This window comes from Rhinolophus sinicus, chromosome 11 (assembly GCF_057876585.1).
Source record: "Rhinolophus sinicus isolate RSI-liver-muscle chromosome 11, RSI-T2T, whole genome shotgun sequence".
Classification (NCBI taxonomy): domain Eukaryota; kingdom Metazoa; phylum Chordata; class Mammalia; order Chiroptera; family Rhinolophidae; genus Rhinolophus; species Rhinolophus sinicus.
The window spans coordinates 9,670,268-9,689,221 of record NC_142511.1 but is presented as its reverse complement, the minus strand read 5'-3'; the positions used below and the strand labels follow the sequence as shown (position 1 = coordinate 9,689,221).

The following is an 18,954-nucleotide window of genomic DNA, read 5'->3' as shown; positions in this document are numbered from 1 at the left end:
GGTTTTGTCCTTTCTCTCCCTGCCTCTTGCTACCCCCATCTCCATGAGGGTAGATCACTTCTTCTTGTTCTTAACAGTCACAGAAATCTTTTTCCTGGTGCCATTCTCTCTTTAAGCATCCTGGTATCAAATTCCAGGGTTGTCGCTCATCATGTTCTCTGGAGAGTCTCCTGCATGCCTCACCACTAGGAAGGGCAGCTCTTCAGCTATGAGTAGCCGTCAGATCTTTCTAGCAAGTATTTATTAAGCATATTCTGAGTGTGAAACTATGCCGGGCCTTGCAAACATGCGTTGCTCCTTAAGGAATTTGTCAGGGAGACAGACATGTAAACAGTGAACTGTTCTGCCTCCTCTTTCAAAGGCTGAACTTTCCACGGAAGCAAACTGCCAGAGGACTGAGCTATCACCTAAGTCTCCCAGGTGTCGGCTGTGATAGGACATAACTGCTGAATTTTGTTCAGCCTGCTAATTTTTACTCGTTTCATGTATTGGGTAAATTCAAGGACATCTTTCTTTCTTAATCGGACTTCTGTACAGCATATTAGGTTATGATCAGATTTCTGGAAGCAATATGCTAAAATATTCAGGAGATGCCCCCTTTTAAAGCTGAAGTTTTAGGATTGTGAGTTGACTCAACTGATTAAGACGGGGTTTGTCCCTTTCCTCTTTTTCTTTCTTACTTGTTCCCCTGTCCAGGAAGATACCATGGAGGTGGAGGAGTTCCTGAAGGAAGCTGCAGTGATGAAGGAAATCAAGCACCCTAATCTGGTACAGCTGCTAGGTGAGGACGCGCGCCAGAACGCACGAGCCACAGGTTTCCTCGGAGATGCTGGTCCCCAAACCCCATTATCTCCAAATCCTTCTTTGAATCACCGTGGTAGAAGCTCCACGTGTGACTCTTCTTCCATAATGGTTGTCATTTTAAACAGCAGGCTTTGTGTTTAACAGTCACCTGCGAAACAGTGGCCTGGATTGATGGCAATGTGTAGAGCCACCCAGCTGTGCTAATTGCTCCCGATTCAAAGTTCAGAGTCACTCAGAATGAGTCCAAACCAAAAACTTGCAAATTAATTTCACAAAACAAAGAGACATTAAACAAAGGACTGTTGGAAAGCAGCAGATTAAAAATTGTGACCACACCCATCGGTTTACCATTACCAGCAAGAAAGTGCCATGCTCTGAAAGATTGGCAGCTCACCTGTTCAGGCCACAAAGAAACCTGTGTCTGTAGCCTTTGCTCTTTTAAACTAGGGCTGCTTTCTCTGGGTGTTTAAAGGAGATTCTTGTTGGTTCATTACAATGAATCTGTCATGGACCAGTGAAACCTTTGACTAGGGAAACAATTGTAATCTTGTTACAAAGCATTACAGGCCGGTTCACATAATCTTCAGCATGGGCACAGCTGCGGTTGCTGTTGAGCAGGCACTGTTATTAGCAGCAGTTGAGGATGGGAGTTGTGGGCAGAACGCTCCAAATGGCAGTTGTCCTGACCCCTTATGGAATTAACAGGTAACTCTGCTTTTGCCCAAACAGCAAATATGCAGATGAATATGAATTTCCAGGATTATATAATGGAAGTAGATAGTCCCTTATCAACCAACTTCTTAACCCTGCTATATTATTTCCAGAAAATTTGATGGCAAGGAGGGAAAAGATATGGCCAAACTAGACTTTCCAAACTGTTGCTTATTCCTTTTTTTTTTTTTTTAAGTTTCAGGTGTACAAAGCAATCTAATAGTTAGACACACCCCTCACAAAGTGATAACCCCCCCAATCTGTTACCCCTCTGAGATCGTATATAGCTGTTACTAATACCATTGACTAAATTCCTTATGCTATACTTTATATCCCATGACTAGGTATAAATACAGATAAAAAATTATAGTTGACATTCAATATTCAACTTAAGCTTCAGGTGTGTAGCACAATGATCAGGTATCTACACGACCCATGAAACGATCTCCCTGATGAGTCCAGTGCCAGGCTGGCACCCCACATAATCTTTATAACATTGATTATATTCCCCCCACATAATCTTTACAACGTTATTGATTACATCCCCCATACTGTTGCTGATTCTTGCCTCAGTGGTTTGGAGTAGTAAAACTAGCTTTATCCTGAACTCTCAGGTGTGTGTACTTTGGAGCCGCCATTTTACATCGTGACTGAATACATGCCTTACGGGAACTTGCTGGATTATCTCCGAGAATGCAGCCGAGAAGAGGTGACTGCAGTTGTGCTGCTCTACATGGCCACTCAGATCTCTTCTGCAATGGAGTATTTAGAGAAGAAGAATTTTATCCATAGGTGTGTAAAATCTGATTGCTTGCGATGAGCCATGAAGCTGCCTTGCTTGTCATGCAAATAAAGGGAAGAATGTGAGAACCTTCCCTCAAATTTTCAGATGATTCAGGAAAGTCGTTTTCCTTTTTACAGGGCCTGTTACAATGTTATTTCAAATTTATAAACCTACTGTGTACTCTGATTAAAGTATTAATGAGGGTCCTTTGCTGTTCCAAGAGCCTTTTGCTCCATCTAGTGGCTTAATTTAAAAAAGAGCTTTCTGTCTTAGAACTTGAACCCTTGTGGAGGAGCGTCTGTCGCTCACTTGACACCTGCCCCAGTGAGCAGTTGCCCCTTGAACAGCATGAGTTTCAACTATGGGGGTCCACTTATACACAGATTTTTTTCAATAAATGTGTATAGTACTGTAAATGTATTTTTTCTTATGAATTTCTTAGTATTATTTTTCTCTACTAGTTTATTGTAAGAATACAGTATCTAATACATATAACATATAAAGTATGTATTAATTGATTGTTTATTATCTGTAAGGCTTCCAGTCAACAGGAAGCTATTAGTAGTTAAGTGTTTGGGGGAGTCAAGTTATACGTGAATTTTTCAGCTGTGCAGGAGGGAGGGGGGTTCGACGCCTCAAGCCCCTATGTTCTTTGAGGGTCAACTTATTTATGAATAGGAACTCATTTTCTGAAGCCTGCTTTATTCCAGCATCGTATAACTTCCTCTAGATGACTGCTGGACTAGTGATGTGTAATTAGTGGCTTTCTAGCATGTTAGCGATCATAAAATACTACCATATCTGTCAGCACTTCTCAACTCTGCACGTAGCACAAAGAACCGAGAGTAGAGCATTCCTGACCATTTTCCTTAGCACCTGAATGGACTCACATTAGGGTTCTCTTTCCCACAGAGATCTTGCAGCTCGTAACTGCCTGGTGGGAGAAAACCATGTGGTGAAAGTGGCTGACTTTGGCTTAAGCAGATTGATGACTGGAGACACCTATACCGCTCACGCCGGAGCCAAGTTTCCTATTAAGTGGACCGCTCCGGAGAGCCTTGCCTACAATACGTTCTCCATTAAATCCGACGTCTGGGGTAAGGTTGGAAGCGACGTTTTCTGCATGTGTCACTTTCTTTTCTTCATAAATGTTCTTAATTCCTTTTTTTTAAGTCCAAAATGCGTTTATTGGGATGCTTCCTCACGCATCCTGATTCAGGGTGCTTTTAGTTTTTAGTGCCTCTTCCGTCTGCAGGCGCACCCTTCTGTAAACCTTGCTTTCCCTCCTGTAAGCTGGCGGAGGACCAGGGAGCAGCCAGCACCCACACTACCGTTGGTGCATGGCTGAGGCCGGGGCGTGATTTTATAGCCTCCCGGGCATGTCACGTCCATGAGGTAGGAATGGGACTCTGCACAGGCGCTGCTTCTGTGTTTGCTCTTCTCTTCGTATAGCGAGGGACGCAGGAGAGCCTTAGCGCGAGGCATGTTCTCGTGGGGAAAGCTAAGTGTTCTTGATTCTTTAGAGCTTCTCTTTTATATGACCAGTATCCTTTGCCTATACCCGCATCTTTCTTCAGTCATTCAGCAAGCATTTATTAAATCCCTGCTATCTGCCAGGCATGGTACCAGGCACTTAGCATAGAAAGAAGTGTAAAGAAGAAAGTAAAAAAGTCTCTGCCTTCAAAGAACTCACAGTCTTGCTCTTATGTTGTACTGGAGTTCTAATGATCCTCTCTCTGTGGAGCTCCCTGCTTTCTACATTGGATTTTATTGCTTGTTTCCAGAACACTGGGACAGAGTAGCATCCTCTTTTCAAAGAAAGCATGCTGAGGTTTCCCCTAGAATTTATCCTTGTCACTGATTTTGTTTCTACTGCCCTGAAAAGCAGTAGGATTTAGTAGAGGCTCAGTGGACTCAACAGGTCTGGAAATTTGGATTGCGGGCCAATAGAAATAGTGGTAGGATTCTAAGTCACTGTTTACCAGAAATTTCAAACTCAGAAATAACCTGTGACAAAGTCAAGCAAATTCTTTTTTCTAGCGTGAATTTTATCTGATTTTAATGAGTCCATTTTTATATTTACTCCTCTGATATTAGCTGACTGAAAAACTGTGAAACTCATTAACTAGATCACAGATTGTTCTAAGAATAGTTTGATTATGCCCCAGACTTCTTATATTATCCTAGTTTATTCTCCTTTGTTGTACTAAAGGAAATCTAAATAAAAAATGGGAAATTTAAAGAAAACCATCCTGAGGTTATACTTGAAGCGTTCCTGTGGAAGGTACCTTGCAAGGATAAGTCATGCTCTAAGACTTAGAAGAATATATTTTGGGTAACTGAATGTCACCCAAAATTTGAAAGATAAGTTCCTAATGGTCTAAGATAAATAATAAATCAGAGAAGAAACATTAACCTTTTTTTTCCCATCCCTTACACAGCTTTTGGGGTACTGTTGTGGGAAATTGCTACATATGGAATGTCGCCATATCCGGGGATTGACCTGTCTCAGGTGTATGATCTACTGGAAAAAGGATATCGAATGGAACAGCCTGAAGGCTGTCCCCCTAAGGTTTATGAACTCATGAGAGCATGTGAGTATTTTCACATATTTTAATTTTGAAGGTTTAAGTCAGCAATTTAGGGTGATTAGCAAAATTGGAAACATTTTTCTTCTCAGTGTTGTTAGATTGAATTCAAGCTCATGACATAGAGCTGATCACTGATCAGCCAGTTGGCGTATTGTGTGCTACACCATTGAGTCTTATTGGAATCCTAAGAATTGTTATCCAGTGTCCAAATACTGACTCAGTTTCCAAAAAACATTTGCATGTTTAGTAGGATGAGGAAATTGGGTTTAGAGTTTAGGTAGGGAGGACTGTTTTCAGCTAGACAAAAGCGATTGCTAAAGACTAGGGAGAATACAGAAAGTAACCTCTGTGATGAATAAGCAAAAGCATCTGACTTCTTAAAGATGAGAAAAGTAGGAAGGTGAGTCGTGAATTAAATTGCAGTTGTATTTGAGCATAAATCTTGTTTTCTCACTGAGCATAAATCTTGTTTCTCACTTCTCATTGGTATTACTTACTGCCCTGTCTTTGTCAAATGTAAACTCTAAGCCACTTCTTTCTGATATCCTGTTACGTTTCTGAATATGTACAGCTGATGATATACCAGGTTAGAGTGAGTTTGAAGACAGGTTTAACTTCTTTTTCCAGTGGAAGAAAACTTGCCATTTTCTGAACTATAGCCCCACCCCTCTTCATTCCTACAGTAGAGGGGATTCTAACTGAGGCTGCATAGAAGGACCCGCCCTAGGAAGTGGGTCCATTACCCTCTGCGTCTGGAAGCTGGAAGCAGCTGCCTCACTACTCATTGTGCACGTGCTGTAACTCTGCTTAGCAAGCACACATCGTGATGCATCGGGTGTGCCTCTGGATGTGTAATTCCTGCAAGGAGCTGATCATATTTCCTTCTTTGGTGACACAGGTTGGAAGTGGAGCCCTGCCGACAGGCCCTCCTTTGCTGAAACACATCAAGCTTTTGAAACCATGTTCCATGACTCCAGCATTTCTGAAGGTGAAAATGTGATGATTCACTGTTGGTGGCTTGTTCTGGGTGGTGGTGGTGGTGGTGGTAATCCCATTTCAAAAATGATAGACTCTTGTAGTGTGGGACTCCATTTCAGGATATTGAATTAATTCTTGGCCTTCATTATTCTTGTTTTGCTTTTCTTTTTGCTATTTTTAATATCTTTGTGTCTCCATATTTTTTATGTTGAAATTATATTTTGGAGCCGGCCCAGTGGCTCAGGTGGTTGGAGCACCGGGCTCCTAACGTGGAGGTTGCTGGTTCGATTCCCATTTGGGCCAGTGAGCTGCGCCCTCTACAGCTAAGATTGTGAACAACAGCTCTCCCTGGAGCTGGGCTGCTGTGGGCTGCTGTGTGCTGCCACAGGCTATTGTGTGCTGCCATGAGTGGCCAGCGTGAGCGGCCGGCAGCCAGTGAGAGCTGCTGTGAGTGGCCGACAACTGTCTCAGCTGGGGGTGGGGGTGGGAGCACAAGGCTCATTATATCAGAATGGGCCGGGGTGGAGGGAGGCAGAAGAAGGGGAAGAAAAACTATTAGAAATTATATTTTAATTAGAAATTCAGTCTTTTCATAAAGAGAATTAGTTCATTAGTTCTTCAAGCATTAACACTTATGTTGGGAAGAGAAGAGGAAAAAATGAGTAGGAAAAGTATTGCAACGCCCTGAACTACACCTACAAAGGCAGAACCAAGTCATAAAAGCAATGTCCAGAAATTCCATTTCTGGAAACAGAGTCTACGGAAATAAAAGGATGAACAAAGATATTGCATCAGTGTACTTTATAATATTGAGAAATTATGACCAATCTAAATGCCTCCTGGGCTGTTAATTATATCCATATAGTTGAATGTTTTAAAATGATATTCTTAAATATTGACAGGGAAAGGAGTTTAGAATGAGCATGTTATGATATGAACACTGAGAACCCTTCTTATCTAAAAAAACAAGTGGATGGACATATATAGACAGTTTCTTTTGTGTATAATGCCTCTAAAATTATCTGCAAGAGTCAGACAGTAAACCTACTTGCTATAAAAAGAGACTATTCCTAGAAAGCCAAAAATACAAAATTCTTAGTTACACTTGCCTATTAGACACTTGGATATAGTTCCATTTTATACATATTGTTCAAAATTTTCCTTTTCTTCATAATTGAACCCAGAACTTACTGCATAAGTTTAAGTTTAAAAACGTTAGAAGAAGCAGTCAGGCAAGTTGATTTTTGTCTGCTTCCCTTGGTGATTTACGATGTCTAGGTAAGTAGAAAGGGAACAGTCCAACACCGAGGTTGAATAGTAAGTGTGTGCGTCCTAGCCCTGTGCTACGTGGAATGTCTGCAGGTTGCTGAGGGCACAGCTGCCCTCTCCCAGCACTCTTCTTCTGGGTGTTTTTTTCCCTGTGGAGTCAAAGTGTCGAAGTCATTTCTCTGGTACTTTTGTTCCAACTTTTAAGTTCTGTTGAATGCTTAGTTAAATATTTCTCCTTCTTTTGAAAATGTTATATATCCTTTTAGAAAATCATCCCTTACCAGTTTTCAAAGCTAATTTCAATTCAGAATTGCTAAATGAGAAATTTAGCATTATTCAACCCGTATTTGATTAAGCATTTAATCTGTGGCAAGGACTATGCTAGTTCTGAGGACACAGATCAGACAGTCCCTACCTCAAAGGATGTATTTATTCGTTATAAGTGAAAGAAGCCTCCTCAGACTTTAAGGAATAAGAGGACGTATTGGCTCCTAAACAAACCATGGAAAAGCGGGTGGTGCCAACCTCGGGTCTGTGGCAGCCACGCACTCAAGTAGCTTCATATGTCCCTGCTTCCCCCTCCCTCGCCCTCCTTCCCACAGCCACTGCCACCCAGCATCGCTTTATCCTCAGAAACCTGCCAGTGGCCGTGGGCACAGCTGCCAGCACCCAGCAGCGTCAGAAAGGACTCGCACAGGCTTCACTTACGTGCCATGTACCTATTCTTGTGGGATGTTAATTTTTAAAAATAATTACCAAAAAAAGTTGTAAAATAATTGTAAAATGTCACAATTTAGTTGATCTTGCTTGCTTTATTTTTGCTTAGAAATGCATAGCACAGGATGTCTTTGCCTCAGTAAAAGCCCTAGAACCTATGACCAAAGTTTAGTCAGGGCGGCTAATAGGTGAACACCTTTTCAGGAGCCTGATTTGCATGAAATGAAAGTGAATGGAATGCATCTACCCTCCTTTTTAGTACAAGGTGCAACCGAAAAAATAAAAGTGTTTGTAGACATCTGTTTGCTTTGTTCAGCCTCTGAACTGGCACCTGGTAAACGAGGATAGACTGATGGCTGGTACTGATGGCTGGTAAGCACGTGAAGCCCGCTCAGCATCACTGCTCATCAGAGAAGCACAAAACAAAACACTTACCCCAGAAAGGCTAAAAATTAAAACCGAACAAAAACCCTGGTAACGTAAAACTCTGGCAAGCATGCAGAATAATCACAACTTGCATACAATGTTAGCGGGAGTGTAGATTGGGACAGTCCTGGGGGAGATAGCTGGGCAGGACCCCACAAAGCTGAGTTCATGGGTACCCTGTGACCCACCAGTCCTGCTCCTAGGTGTGTACCCAGGAGGCAGTGCATTCAATTGTGAACCAAAGGATGTAGCAGGATGTCCCGAGCAACACAACAGCCCCAAACTGGAAACAACTGAAATATTCTCCCAGAGGAGAATGGGTGAATTTTGGCATATTCACACCCTTGAACCACTACACAGCAGTGAGGAAAACACTCCTGCCCCATGCAACAGCATGAGTCCACAGACATATTGCTGAGCAAAAGAAGCCAGGCAGAAAAGAGTACATACTTTGTGATTCCATTGTACATTTTAGTACTCTGTGCTTCAGTTCTTTCCTTTTCTGAAAAGAAAACTCCTTTCCTCTGTCATAAACCTGTTCTTTTTATCAGTGCCCTTGTCTTCCTCACAGAGGTTGCTGAGGAGCTTGGGAGAGCCGCCTCCTCCTCGTCTGTCGTTCCATACCTGCCCCGGTTACCTATACTTCCTTCCAAGACCCGGACGCTGAAGAAGCAGGTGGAGAACAAGGAGAATATCGATGGCACCCAAGATGCCGTCGAAAATTCTGCTTCCAGTTCCGCACCAGGTATGGGCCCCTAGACAGGCCTTGGTTAAGAACTGTGCTTCGCGTCCCACTTTCCTGCCCGTCTTCCCTGCGGAGAGTATGGCTGGCATCTGTTTTACTCACCACTCTGGTCCTCACTCTGCATTACCAGTGTGGGCAGTCCTGTCTCCGCACTGGCACGCAGCCCTGCATCCCACACCATTTCCTTACCTCCTGAGTCCCAAACCATCTTTACACTTCCTCACTGAGCCTGATAGATGGGGCCAGCTCGTACTGTAGTTTTTAGAGAAAAGCTGAAGGTCGAGGTGAAAACCGGCAGGATATTTCTTCCCTTTTATATCCCAGATCACATTTGGAACACTAATCAGTATGAAATGGTAATGTACTTATTAGTTTCTTCTAAGTCCTGCTTACACCTGACATTTAGTAGATGCTGACAAAAGTCTTACAATTCAGCCTTAGTAACTCAAGTGTAATGGAGTGACTTCCTGTCTTTCACGTTTCTCATCAGGGTTCATTAGAAGTGCACAGGCCCCCACGGGGTCCCCAGCACTGCCTCGGAAGCAAAGAGACAAGTCACCCAGCAGCCTCTTGGAAGATGCCAAAGAGACATGCTTCACCAGGGACAGGAAGGGAGGCTTCTTCAGCTCCTTCATGAAAAAGAGAAATGCTCCCACACCCCCCAAACGCAGCAGCTCCTTCCGAGAAATGGAGAATCAGCCCCACAAGAAATACGAACTCACGGGTAACTTCGCACCTGTTGCACCTCTCCAGCAGGCCGAGGGGTTCTCGTTCACTCCCACCCAGCAAGAGGCGAATCTGGTGCCACCCAAGTGCTATGGGGGGAGCTTTGCACAGAGGAACCTGTGTAACGACGACGGGGGTGGGGGTGGGGGCAGTGGCACTGCTGGTGGGGGTTGGTCTGGTATCACAGGCTTTTTCACACCACGCTTAATCAAAAAGACACTGGGCCTACGAGCGGGTAAACCCACAGCCAGTGATGACACCTCCAAGCCTTTTCCAAGGTCAAACTCTACATCTTCCATGTCCTCAGGGCTTCCAGAGCAGGATAGGATGGCAATGACCCTTCCCAGGAACTGCCAGAGGTCCAAACTCCAGCTGGAAAGGACAGTGTCCACCTCTTCTCAGCCAGAAGAGAACATGGACAGGGCCAATGACACACTCCCCAAAAAATCAGAGGAAGGTGCTGCTCCAACCAGGGAGAGACCAAAAGCCAAACTTCTGCCCAGAGGGGCCGCGGCTCTTCCTCTGAGAACCCCCTCTGGGGATCCAGCCATCACAGAGAAGGACTCTCCAGGGGTGGGGGTGGCTGGAGTGGCAGCTGCCCCAAAGAACAAGGAGAGGAATGGTGGGGCCCGCCTTGGCATGGCTGGCGTCCCGGAGGATGGCGAGCAGGCCGGCTGGTCCTCTCCGGCCAAGGCTACGGCGGTCGCCCCAACCACTCACAACCACAAAGTGCCCGTCCTTATCTCACCCACTCTGAAGCACACTCCAGCGGACGTGCAGCTCATTGGCACAGACTCTCAGGGGAATAAGTTCAAGCTCTTATCTGAGCATCAGGTCACATCCTCTGGTGACAAGGACCGACCCCGACGGGTAAAACCAAAGTGTGCCCCACCCCCGCCCCCCGTGATGAGACTACTGCAGCATCCGTCCACGTGCTCAGACCCCACGGAGGAGCCGGCCGCCCTGGCCGCAGACACACAGGAAGGGGGGAGAAAGGCAGCTCCGGGGCCAGTGCCCACCAGCGGGAAACCTGGGAGGCCGGTGATGCCGGCGCCTCAAGTGCCTCAAGTGCCCATGTCTTCCATCTCGCCCGCCAAAATGGCCAATGGCACAGCAGGTACGAAAGTGGCTCTGCGGAAAACCAGGCAGGCAGCTGAGAAGATCTCAGCTGACAGAATCAGCAAGGAGGCCCTGCTCGAATGTGCTGACCTGCTGTCCAGTGCGATCACGGAGCCGGTGCCCAGCAGCCAGCTGGTGGACACTGGGCACCAGTTGCTCGACTACTGCTCAGGCTACGTGGACTGCATCGCTCAGACTCGCAACAAATTCGCCTTCCGAGAGGCTGTGAGCAGACTGGAACTCAGCCTGCAGGAGCTGCAGGTATCTTCAGCGGCCGCGGGCGCGCCCGGGGCAAGCCCTGCCCTTCAGAACTTGCTGTCGTGTGTACAGGAGATCAGGGACGTGGTGCAGAGGTAGCCACTGCCAGCCTCGGGGGAGAGGGAAAGGGACTCGTTTTCCTGTGTTCTTTTCAAAACATGAAAGACTGATACTTGAGTGTGTTTATGTGAAGTACCTCAGATCTCTGAGATCTCACGTTTACAGGTTCATCTCAAACAGAAAAAGCAAAACTCATAGGAGAGGGGAATTGGGTGGGGGTAAGGCAGGCGTGGACAGGAGTGGAAGCTGCACTGGACATCAGGGAACATGTGTGTCGTGCCGTGAAGAACCAAATCCAGCCCATCCTTACCCAGGATGACGCAAGGTGTTAGACAGGGCTGCCTGCAGCGGTGCCATGAGACTGCCCAGCCCGTGGGCTGGCTGTGGCCCTCGTACCACACAGACGGGGACTCGCTTAGGGCTCTAACTCACCTAATGAATGTGGTGGAACAGCAGAAGGGGAAGCTGGGAATGTACCAAGAGAAGTTTCATTCGAGGCTGTTGGAAGCAGCCATTAGCCGTGCTTCCACAGGGTCACTGCTGCAGTAAGAACTGCTAATCTAATTGCGAGAATTAGAGAACTGGGAAATGTGGCCTCATCCGTATGCACCTGTCTTGTTTCCCACTGGTGTGTGCATCGGTGCAGGAAGTAAAGAATGCTGGGAAGTGTAGTCAGGGAGATTGCAGCCTCCTCCTAAACTTTTACATCAGCCAGCAGAAGTCCCTTCTCCCAGTCCAGCAGGACAGCCTGTCTGCAAACCACAGGCGTCGGGGTCTCTACAGTGGTCCTTCTCTGCCCCTCGCTGGGCAGGCTGCCTTCCATTATTCCTGGCAACGTTTGGGGCACGAACCAACGTGGATGTTGACATTAGTGGCCATGGACAGGCTCGCCCAGTGGATCCCTTTTCTGATACAGTGCCCCTCCATAATGACATATTATGTAAGGGCGTGAGCAGGTGTGTATTTCTTTTTTAACTAAAATACCTGAGAAAGGGTCTCTTCTTGAAACCCAATAGCCAGGCCTAGAGGTCTGAGACTGAGGAGACACTGGCTTGGTCCTCATGGTTGTTCCTCTGTCCCTTTCTCCTCCCTTGTCACCTGAGACCCAATCTAGGCATAAAGTAGGGAGAAGCATTTTTTCTCTGGATTTCAAATGAATCAAATTATCCTCACATGCTTTTCTCCTCTGTCATATCCCACCCCCACCAACATTGTGCTTGTTTGTAAAGATCATATTGGGAATCTCTTTGATTTATTTTAATATTGTATTTTAAGTATAAGTGAAGGAACATGTCATTTCCAGGGAGCATTAGGTCCTGGAAACCTAATGACAACCCTCAGATATGTTTTGCCTTTGAAAAATAGGCCTTTTCCTTCCCTACTCATTTATAATAATGGAAGCTAATTAAGATTGCAGGGAGCCGAATCTAATCAATATTGATATTCTCGATATCAAGTCTAATTCCAGTTACCACTTCATTCTGTTTTTAAAGCTTGATGACCCCCTTCTCCCAAGGAGAACCCAATACACAAAAATAAATACATTATTTCTTTCCTTCCAAAGGAATATTACCTTAGGAAGATAGGAATTCCACATTGATGGACAGTGAATTTTCTTCCTGGCTCTTGTCATCGATCCAGTCAAGCCACAGCCCCGTCTCCTAGTCTAGTAAACGAAGGTAACGATACGTCTTCTCATGGGTGTCTTACAGATACGGGCATAGCTACCCCTTGGAGAGCCTGCCTGGAGAAAGCTCTTTAGTGCAGTGTTACATCGAATGGTTTTTTCCGCTCTTCTTTGCTCAGTAGCAGATTGTGACATTTAGAACTGCTGAGATTATATTAATGGGGCTAGCATACTAAGAGTTAAAAACTATGTTTTGGACAGTTTGGCCTCCTTGACCAAGGAGGAAGTGTAGTTTTCACCAGGAAGAAAGGAAACCTTGTTTCTTTCTTATCTTGGCTACTGGAAAGGAGGCCCCAGGCCAAGAGAAGGATGAGGGAGGAGACAGTGCTGGGTGCTCCTTGCAGAGGTTGGGTGACCTCTGTCTGTCACAGAAGAGGCAGCCCAGGCAGCTAGTGTGTGGTTGGAAGGGAAGACAGCCTCTTTACCTTGGATTTAAACCAGTGGTCCTCCTCCCATCTCCCCTTTTGCTTCTCCCCTTCATCATACACTTCCATAAACTTGAAATCGTTTTAGCAATTAGCCTTTTAAGGGTGGGGCAGGGAAAGCTAAAACTTTAGAATATTATTATGCTGCTTTTTTATGTTTATCCCTGTCGTTGTGGGATGCAAGTTGAGGGATTGTAATTGTTTTTCAGGGGATTTTTTTCTTTTTCTTTTTTTTCTCTAAGCAAGGGATCTTAACCCTTGAGAGCTCTGAAAATAAACCCTGGAGGAACACTACTGAGTGTACTTAAGCTCCCTGATGTTCTCACTGGAGCACAGTCTGGAGGGTGGGGGCTGTGTCGTACTCAGGGCAGCACCGGGCTCTGCCTGCCCACGGTGGGTGCTTGATCAGGTCATGAAGGGAATTGCTTTTCCTCGGTACTGTCAGAGCGTGAGCACACCCCACCCCGTGGTGCCTGAACTGGAACGTCAGAGGTGGACGGCTCAGGGTTCAGGTTAAAGAGGCACTGTCAACTTATTACAAAATTACAGGTGAGGTTTTCCTTCTTCTACTTGGAAAGGACCAGAGTTTTAAAATTACCTTATGTAAATTTAAAAGTTTGAATTCAAAGCAGAGAAAACTGCTTCTAGAAACTAAAAATGTAGTTTGATTTTATCTAGTTTAAAAGCAAAACAGAGAGCAGGAGCAAAAGCCCTTCTACAAAATGTTGAAAACTTTCTAAAGTGGTTTTGTACATAAATGCATACCTTTGGGCTACCGTAGCATGAATCCGTTCATGTACAGATAATATGATGTCAGTTTGGATTTCTACCTTAAAATGCAGTATTTGGTGTAGAATACATCTTCATTGTGCTTTACATGAAGTATTTTCTTAAAAGGCTTTGTGTAAAATTAAAATACGTATATTTTCCTACAGACTTCCATCGTGATTTTCAGAGATACAGCCTTAAAAAAATTGGCCCTGAGAAATTCTTCCAGTGTTTTTCCAGATGACCGCTATACATTGAGGCCATTATGGTGGAGCCCCTTGCCTAGCTGCAATTTTGGGTTTAAATTATAATTTTCTTATAATTCAATTGCAAGTTGGCTAATAAAATAGTGCCCAGTTAATAAAACAGGCTGACTCTGCTCAGGCACAGCCCATATTTATTTAACTAAAGTCATGGAGCTTTTGAGTTGAGAGGTTACAGTATAGATAGTGATTAAGAGTTCAGACTCTAAAGCCAGTCCAGAAGGCAAGTCATTTAACCTTCCTGAGCCTTAGTTTCCTCATTGGAAAACAGGGATAATAAAAGTAACTACCTCAGGGTTGTTGTAAGGATTAAATGATCATCTATGTAAGATGCTCAGCTTGAGTGCCTGGGCGTAATGAGCACTCCATAAATACTAACTTCCATGATTAGGATTAAACAGTCCAGTGAGTCTTAGCCAGGGATGTGCAAACAAATCCCCTGTGGTTTCTTTTTTTAAAAACAAAAAGCCCCACAAAAAATCTGGTGCGTTGATCAGACTTCTGAGTGGGGTGCAGTGTCAGCCCATGTGTTTCCAAGAATCCCTCCAGGTGTTCCCGACCCCCAGCACTGGCTGGACACTTTTCTTTACAGCCTACGGAATTGGAAGAGAGGATGCTTAAGTTACTTGCCCATTATCTCAGAGCAGCTAATCAGTGGCGGGTGGGCGGAGCCAAGGCTGGAGTGTGGGGTCTTGGCCATTCCTGCTGCCTGTGAGACGCTGCAGCAGAGGGGCTCAGATGGACAATCAGTGTGCAGCCTGCACGCGGCCTAAGCACACGCTCCTGGCACCTGACCTTCAGGAGCTTGAATGTTGCGTAACGGTGACACTAGCACAGTGGGCCTTCAATAAGAGTCAGTGATTTCAAAAAGTACAGGGCGTCGTTCTTTGGGACACACCTAGCAGCACAGCGTCTGCACTTTGTAGTAAAGAAACACCAAGTTTCAAAACACCTAGTCCTACATTCCTTTTTCTTAAAACAAAAGCAACTTTCTTGTTCCATGTCATTTTAATGACTATGAGATAATGCATATGAAAGCACTTTGAGAAAAGTATCAAACGTGATTAACCATAAGGTTGTATTATTAATGTCTATTTAGGAAATGAAACAGTTGATTAGATGCTGATTGACTTACAGGTGTTTACCTGTGGGGGACCTGAAAATGCAGATCTATAAACAGTCACCTATGTAATTTGTGACATTTATAAATATGAAACTGCTACAAGAGTATGTGCAGATAGAGTGTTTTACTAAAATTGTAGCTCAGTGCTGAGTAACTTCAGAAAACTAGGGACCAACTTTCTGGTTTAATCGTAATCATTAAAAGTGGCCGTGGGCACTCACTCCAGAACAGACAGGCTCTTCCAGGGACCTTGACTCCAGAAGAACGAGGCCCTTGTAGTTTTGAACATTTGTCCACTACATATTCAGCCGTTTAGCATCCTAAACGCGGGGGAGCACACACATTACCTGTTGGTGTTGACAGTGTCTTTTTTAACCTATGTCCTGCGTGGGTTGTTTTTTATTCCTTTTTGTGGGGTGGGGGCATGGGTGTGAGAGGAGGAGACGGGGTGGCCCTAAAACCAGTGCGTTTGGGGAATGACTTAGGATTTCCTGTCAGTTATAAATGCGTTTGACATTCATCATCCGTGTTTGTTTTTTTCTAAGAGTAGCTGAACGTAACTCACCTATTTATTAGCTTATGAAATAAATGCCCAAGAGTAAATAGCATTGGTGGCCACTTTTGAGTTTCAGCTACACTGCATTCTGAGGGCTCCCCTCGTCTTCCGTTTTTGCTACTGATGTCACGGTTATTGTCAGGCCGGGCTCCCCCAGGGGTCCACATTGGGCCGACGGGATTGTGTACAGTTTTGTTCTTGAGATTTTGGGGTTTCATCATCTTGCATTAACTTATTCTACCTGAATTTGGGGTCCATCTCTCTGCCCTAAGCATTTGTTAGGACCAGTCCTCTTTAGGCAGGTGGGTGTCTAGACATAAGTTTCTTCTTAGGTATTTATTAAGACTCCAGCTGTCCATCTCTCTGTCTTAGCTTCTGTCAAACAAGTAACTCAGTTCTTTTGTAAATGCCTGCTTCAATTTGGGGTATGTGGCAGCAGGAGAGGAGCAGGGAAGGGCAGCCCAAGGGTGCCTGGACCCTCCACATGACCACCCAGGGAAACTGCAGCCATCCGTAGCCTGGCCGGACAGGAAGGCCTTGAGCTGGTTCGAAAACCGCCGTGTTAACAGGCAGAAGTATGTACATCCTTGGGATTGCGTTTCAGTTTCAGTTCCAACTACCAGACTTTTAAAACTCTCGTGAAAGGCTTGCTCTTTTGGGCAGGCCAGTGGTGCCAGGAGTAACAGGTATCGTACCTGCTGTTACCGCCGGACTCCCCGCCATTGTCCGGCCTCCGGTGTTACCAGGGGAGCATGGTGCGGTTCAGGGCTGTGGAACGGGCTGCTCTCGGCGGCAGCCTGGCTTTCGTGACGTTTACTGCAATGTCCAAAAAGATGCGTTTCTGCTCTGGGTCTGCTGCTTTTCGTGCCATCCACCGGAAGTTTTTGTTCCATCGTGAGATAGCATGTGTGCAAGATGGTATTTCCTTCATTTCTGACTCAGTGTCCTAAATCCAAAGGAAGTCAGGCAAGGCTCCGCCCTGTGCTAACCAGGGTGGGGAGGCCTGGGCAGCTCATCACTGCTGGAGGCTTGTGCCTTCGAACATGGCTTCAGGAGTTGTCGGCTGAGTGGATGGTGCACGGTTATTGAACTGGAACTGGTAGAAATGAACTTCATGGGATGGCCCCATGTGGGGTGCAGATCTGGCAAACTGCCGCACTTTTCTCCATCCTCTTGGTGAGCTGGGGGAAGGATGCTCTAAGTGGACCCTTCCCTCCCTCCAGGTGCACGTACTTCTTTGCTCCTGTTACAATTATAAGTTTGAAATCATTTCTCTCTCCTAGAAAGAGTATATCCTTTAACCTCTCCATTGCGGAGCGACCCGAACACAGTAGCAAGGCCCTGTTAACTCGGCCCGAGGTTCCAGACGGTGTGTGAACTGGTCTTCAGACCTGCGGACCATCTAAGGGAAAGGATGTCTCCTTGACGTGGGAAGGCTAAGCCCGCCATGTCCTCAGACCTGCCTCTGCACACCCTGTCTGTTCTGTGCGGCTCTTAGCTCATCCTTGTACTGGAAGCAGCATGTTTCTGGGTTGTATGTGCCACTTACACTACTGAGCTGTACACGCAGGGCTTGCGGTCTTGGAGCATTCTAGTTCATTCTTTTGGACACAGTGGAAGTGAACTGTCAAATGCTAGCAGACTTTCAGAAAGGAAATACAGAGTTTGTATGGTTGGAGCTTGTTTAGATTTGCTTCTGAGCCTCAGATGGGAGTTTTAAATCATGTATTTAAGCACCATAATCTTTAGTTGGAGAACGGGACTTCTGGTTAATAAAATTTTCATGTGTAAGGATACTTAATTTTCAGCAGTTACGACACAGTAACACAGGTCTGCAAAATAGATGCATCCTTGATTCAGAAGCGACTGCGAGACAGTGAGGTGCTTTAGGGTCTTCAGTGATGCGTCCCAAATACCGTGCGGCGGTTCAGAAGTACCGCCCATGTGCTGAGTGGCAGGAATGCCAAGAGGGATGTTTCTGGTAGATCAGCCCGCCTTCCTGCACTGTGACGAGCCATTTTCCACTACAGCCACTGTTCTTGGGACTCCATGATGAGACGTTTCCTGAGACCTTGAGCAATCCCCTTGATTAGGCTGAGGGGCCTCCAGAGAAATTAGTGTTCAGGACTAGAAAGGGCGCTGAGGTATCAGCTTCGGTTCTTCAGGGCGTATGTTTGGAAACCCTCGTAGCTCAGACCTGTATGGAGGGCACATGTTATGTCCGTGTTGCATACATACTGTCGTCGTGCTCACTAGGAAAGGGGGGGCGTACGTGAGAGGCGTTGGTCAGATCTCTGCCTGTGTGACCAGAAGCTGTGCCCTCATCGGTGTGTTTGCTCTGAGCAGGCTGGCTGAGCTGTTCATGCGTGCTCAGTGCCCCGTCTCCCCGGTAGAACCCACACTTCTCCTTCTTTGCAATCTGGTTCTGGAATGACGAGCAGTGGAGAAACCCCGGTTTTGTTTGCTTGGCAAAAGGAAGTTTGTCTGTTGTGTGGTGGTTGACAGAATTTTGTTCTAAAACATGATTCAGATCTTTTAAAACGTATTCAATGTTTATACCAAAGGTCACGCCCACAGGTGTGTGTGGTGGGTGCAGAGGGTGTGTTGCTGAGGGGACAGTGAGACAACATGGGATCTAACCGCAAACACATCAGTCATGGGTGGTCACACTACAGTGTTGTCAGGTATTCGTTCTTAATTGTTATTGTAATATATTTTCAGGTGTTTTGTTTTTCTAATTTAATTCTCTCACCCTGTTGTCTGACTGTGAACTGCTAACAGTGTTAAACTTGATGTAAATAAATGAGGCCCTTGAAAGGGGAATGCTGTCTGCCTGTTGTCTCACAAGGCTTGCCAACTTGTGTTTTATTTTAAATAAAGGTTGCAATATTTTATTGGCAAAGGAGGCTTGTGATTGGAGTGTTTCTCCCAAACCTTTAACCTA

At 45.5% G+C, this 18,954-nt stretch overlaps 1 protein-coding gene across 6 annotated transcripts in view; it reads left to right on the top strand.

Moving 5' to 3' along the window:
* ABL2 (ABL proto-oncogene 2, non-receptor tyrosine kinase) overlaps nt 1-18,954 on the top strand; it is an 88,772-nt gene that overhangs the window by 63,190 nt on the left and 6,628 nt on the right. For 3 of the 6 annotated variants that reach the window (XM_019730356.3, XM_019730436.3, XM_088801592.1), the window contains 7 exons: nt 697-781; nt 2,130-2,307; nt 3,212-3,396; nt 4,741-4,893; nt 5,789-5,878; nt 8,852-9,025; nt 9,516-11,305. In XM_019730356.3, the coding sequence (XP_019585915.2) occupies nt 697-781; nt 2,130-2,307; nt 3,212-3,396; nt 4,741-4,893; nt 5,789-5,878; nt 8,852-9,025; nt 9,516-11,227 (2,577 nt within the window). In that variant the 3' untranslated portion in view covers nt 11,228-11,305. Of the gene's footprint in view, nt 1-696; nt 782-2,129; nt 2,308-3,211; nt 3,397-4,740; nt 4,894-5,788; nt 5,879-8,851; nt 9,026-9,515; nt 18,913-18,954 lie in introns of those variants that run through there. The other 3 variants (XR_016022736.1, XM_019730271.3, XM_019730065.3) reach the window with 3 other exon arrangements.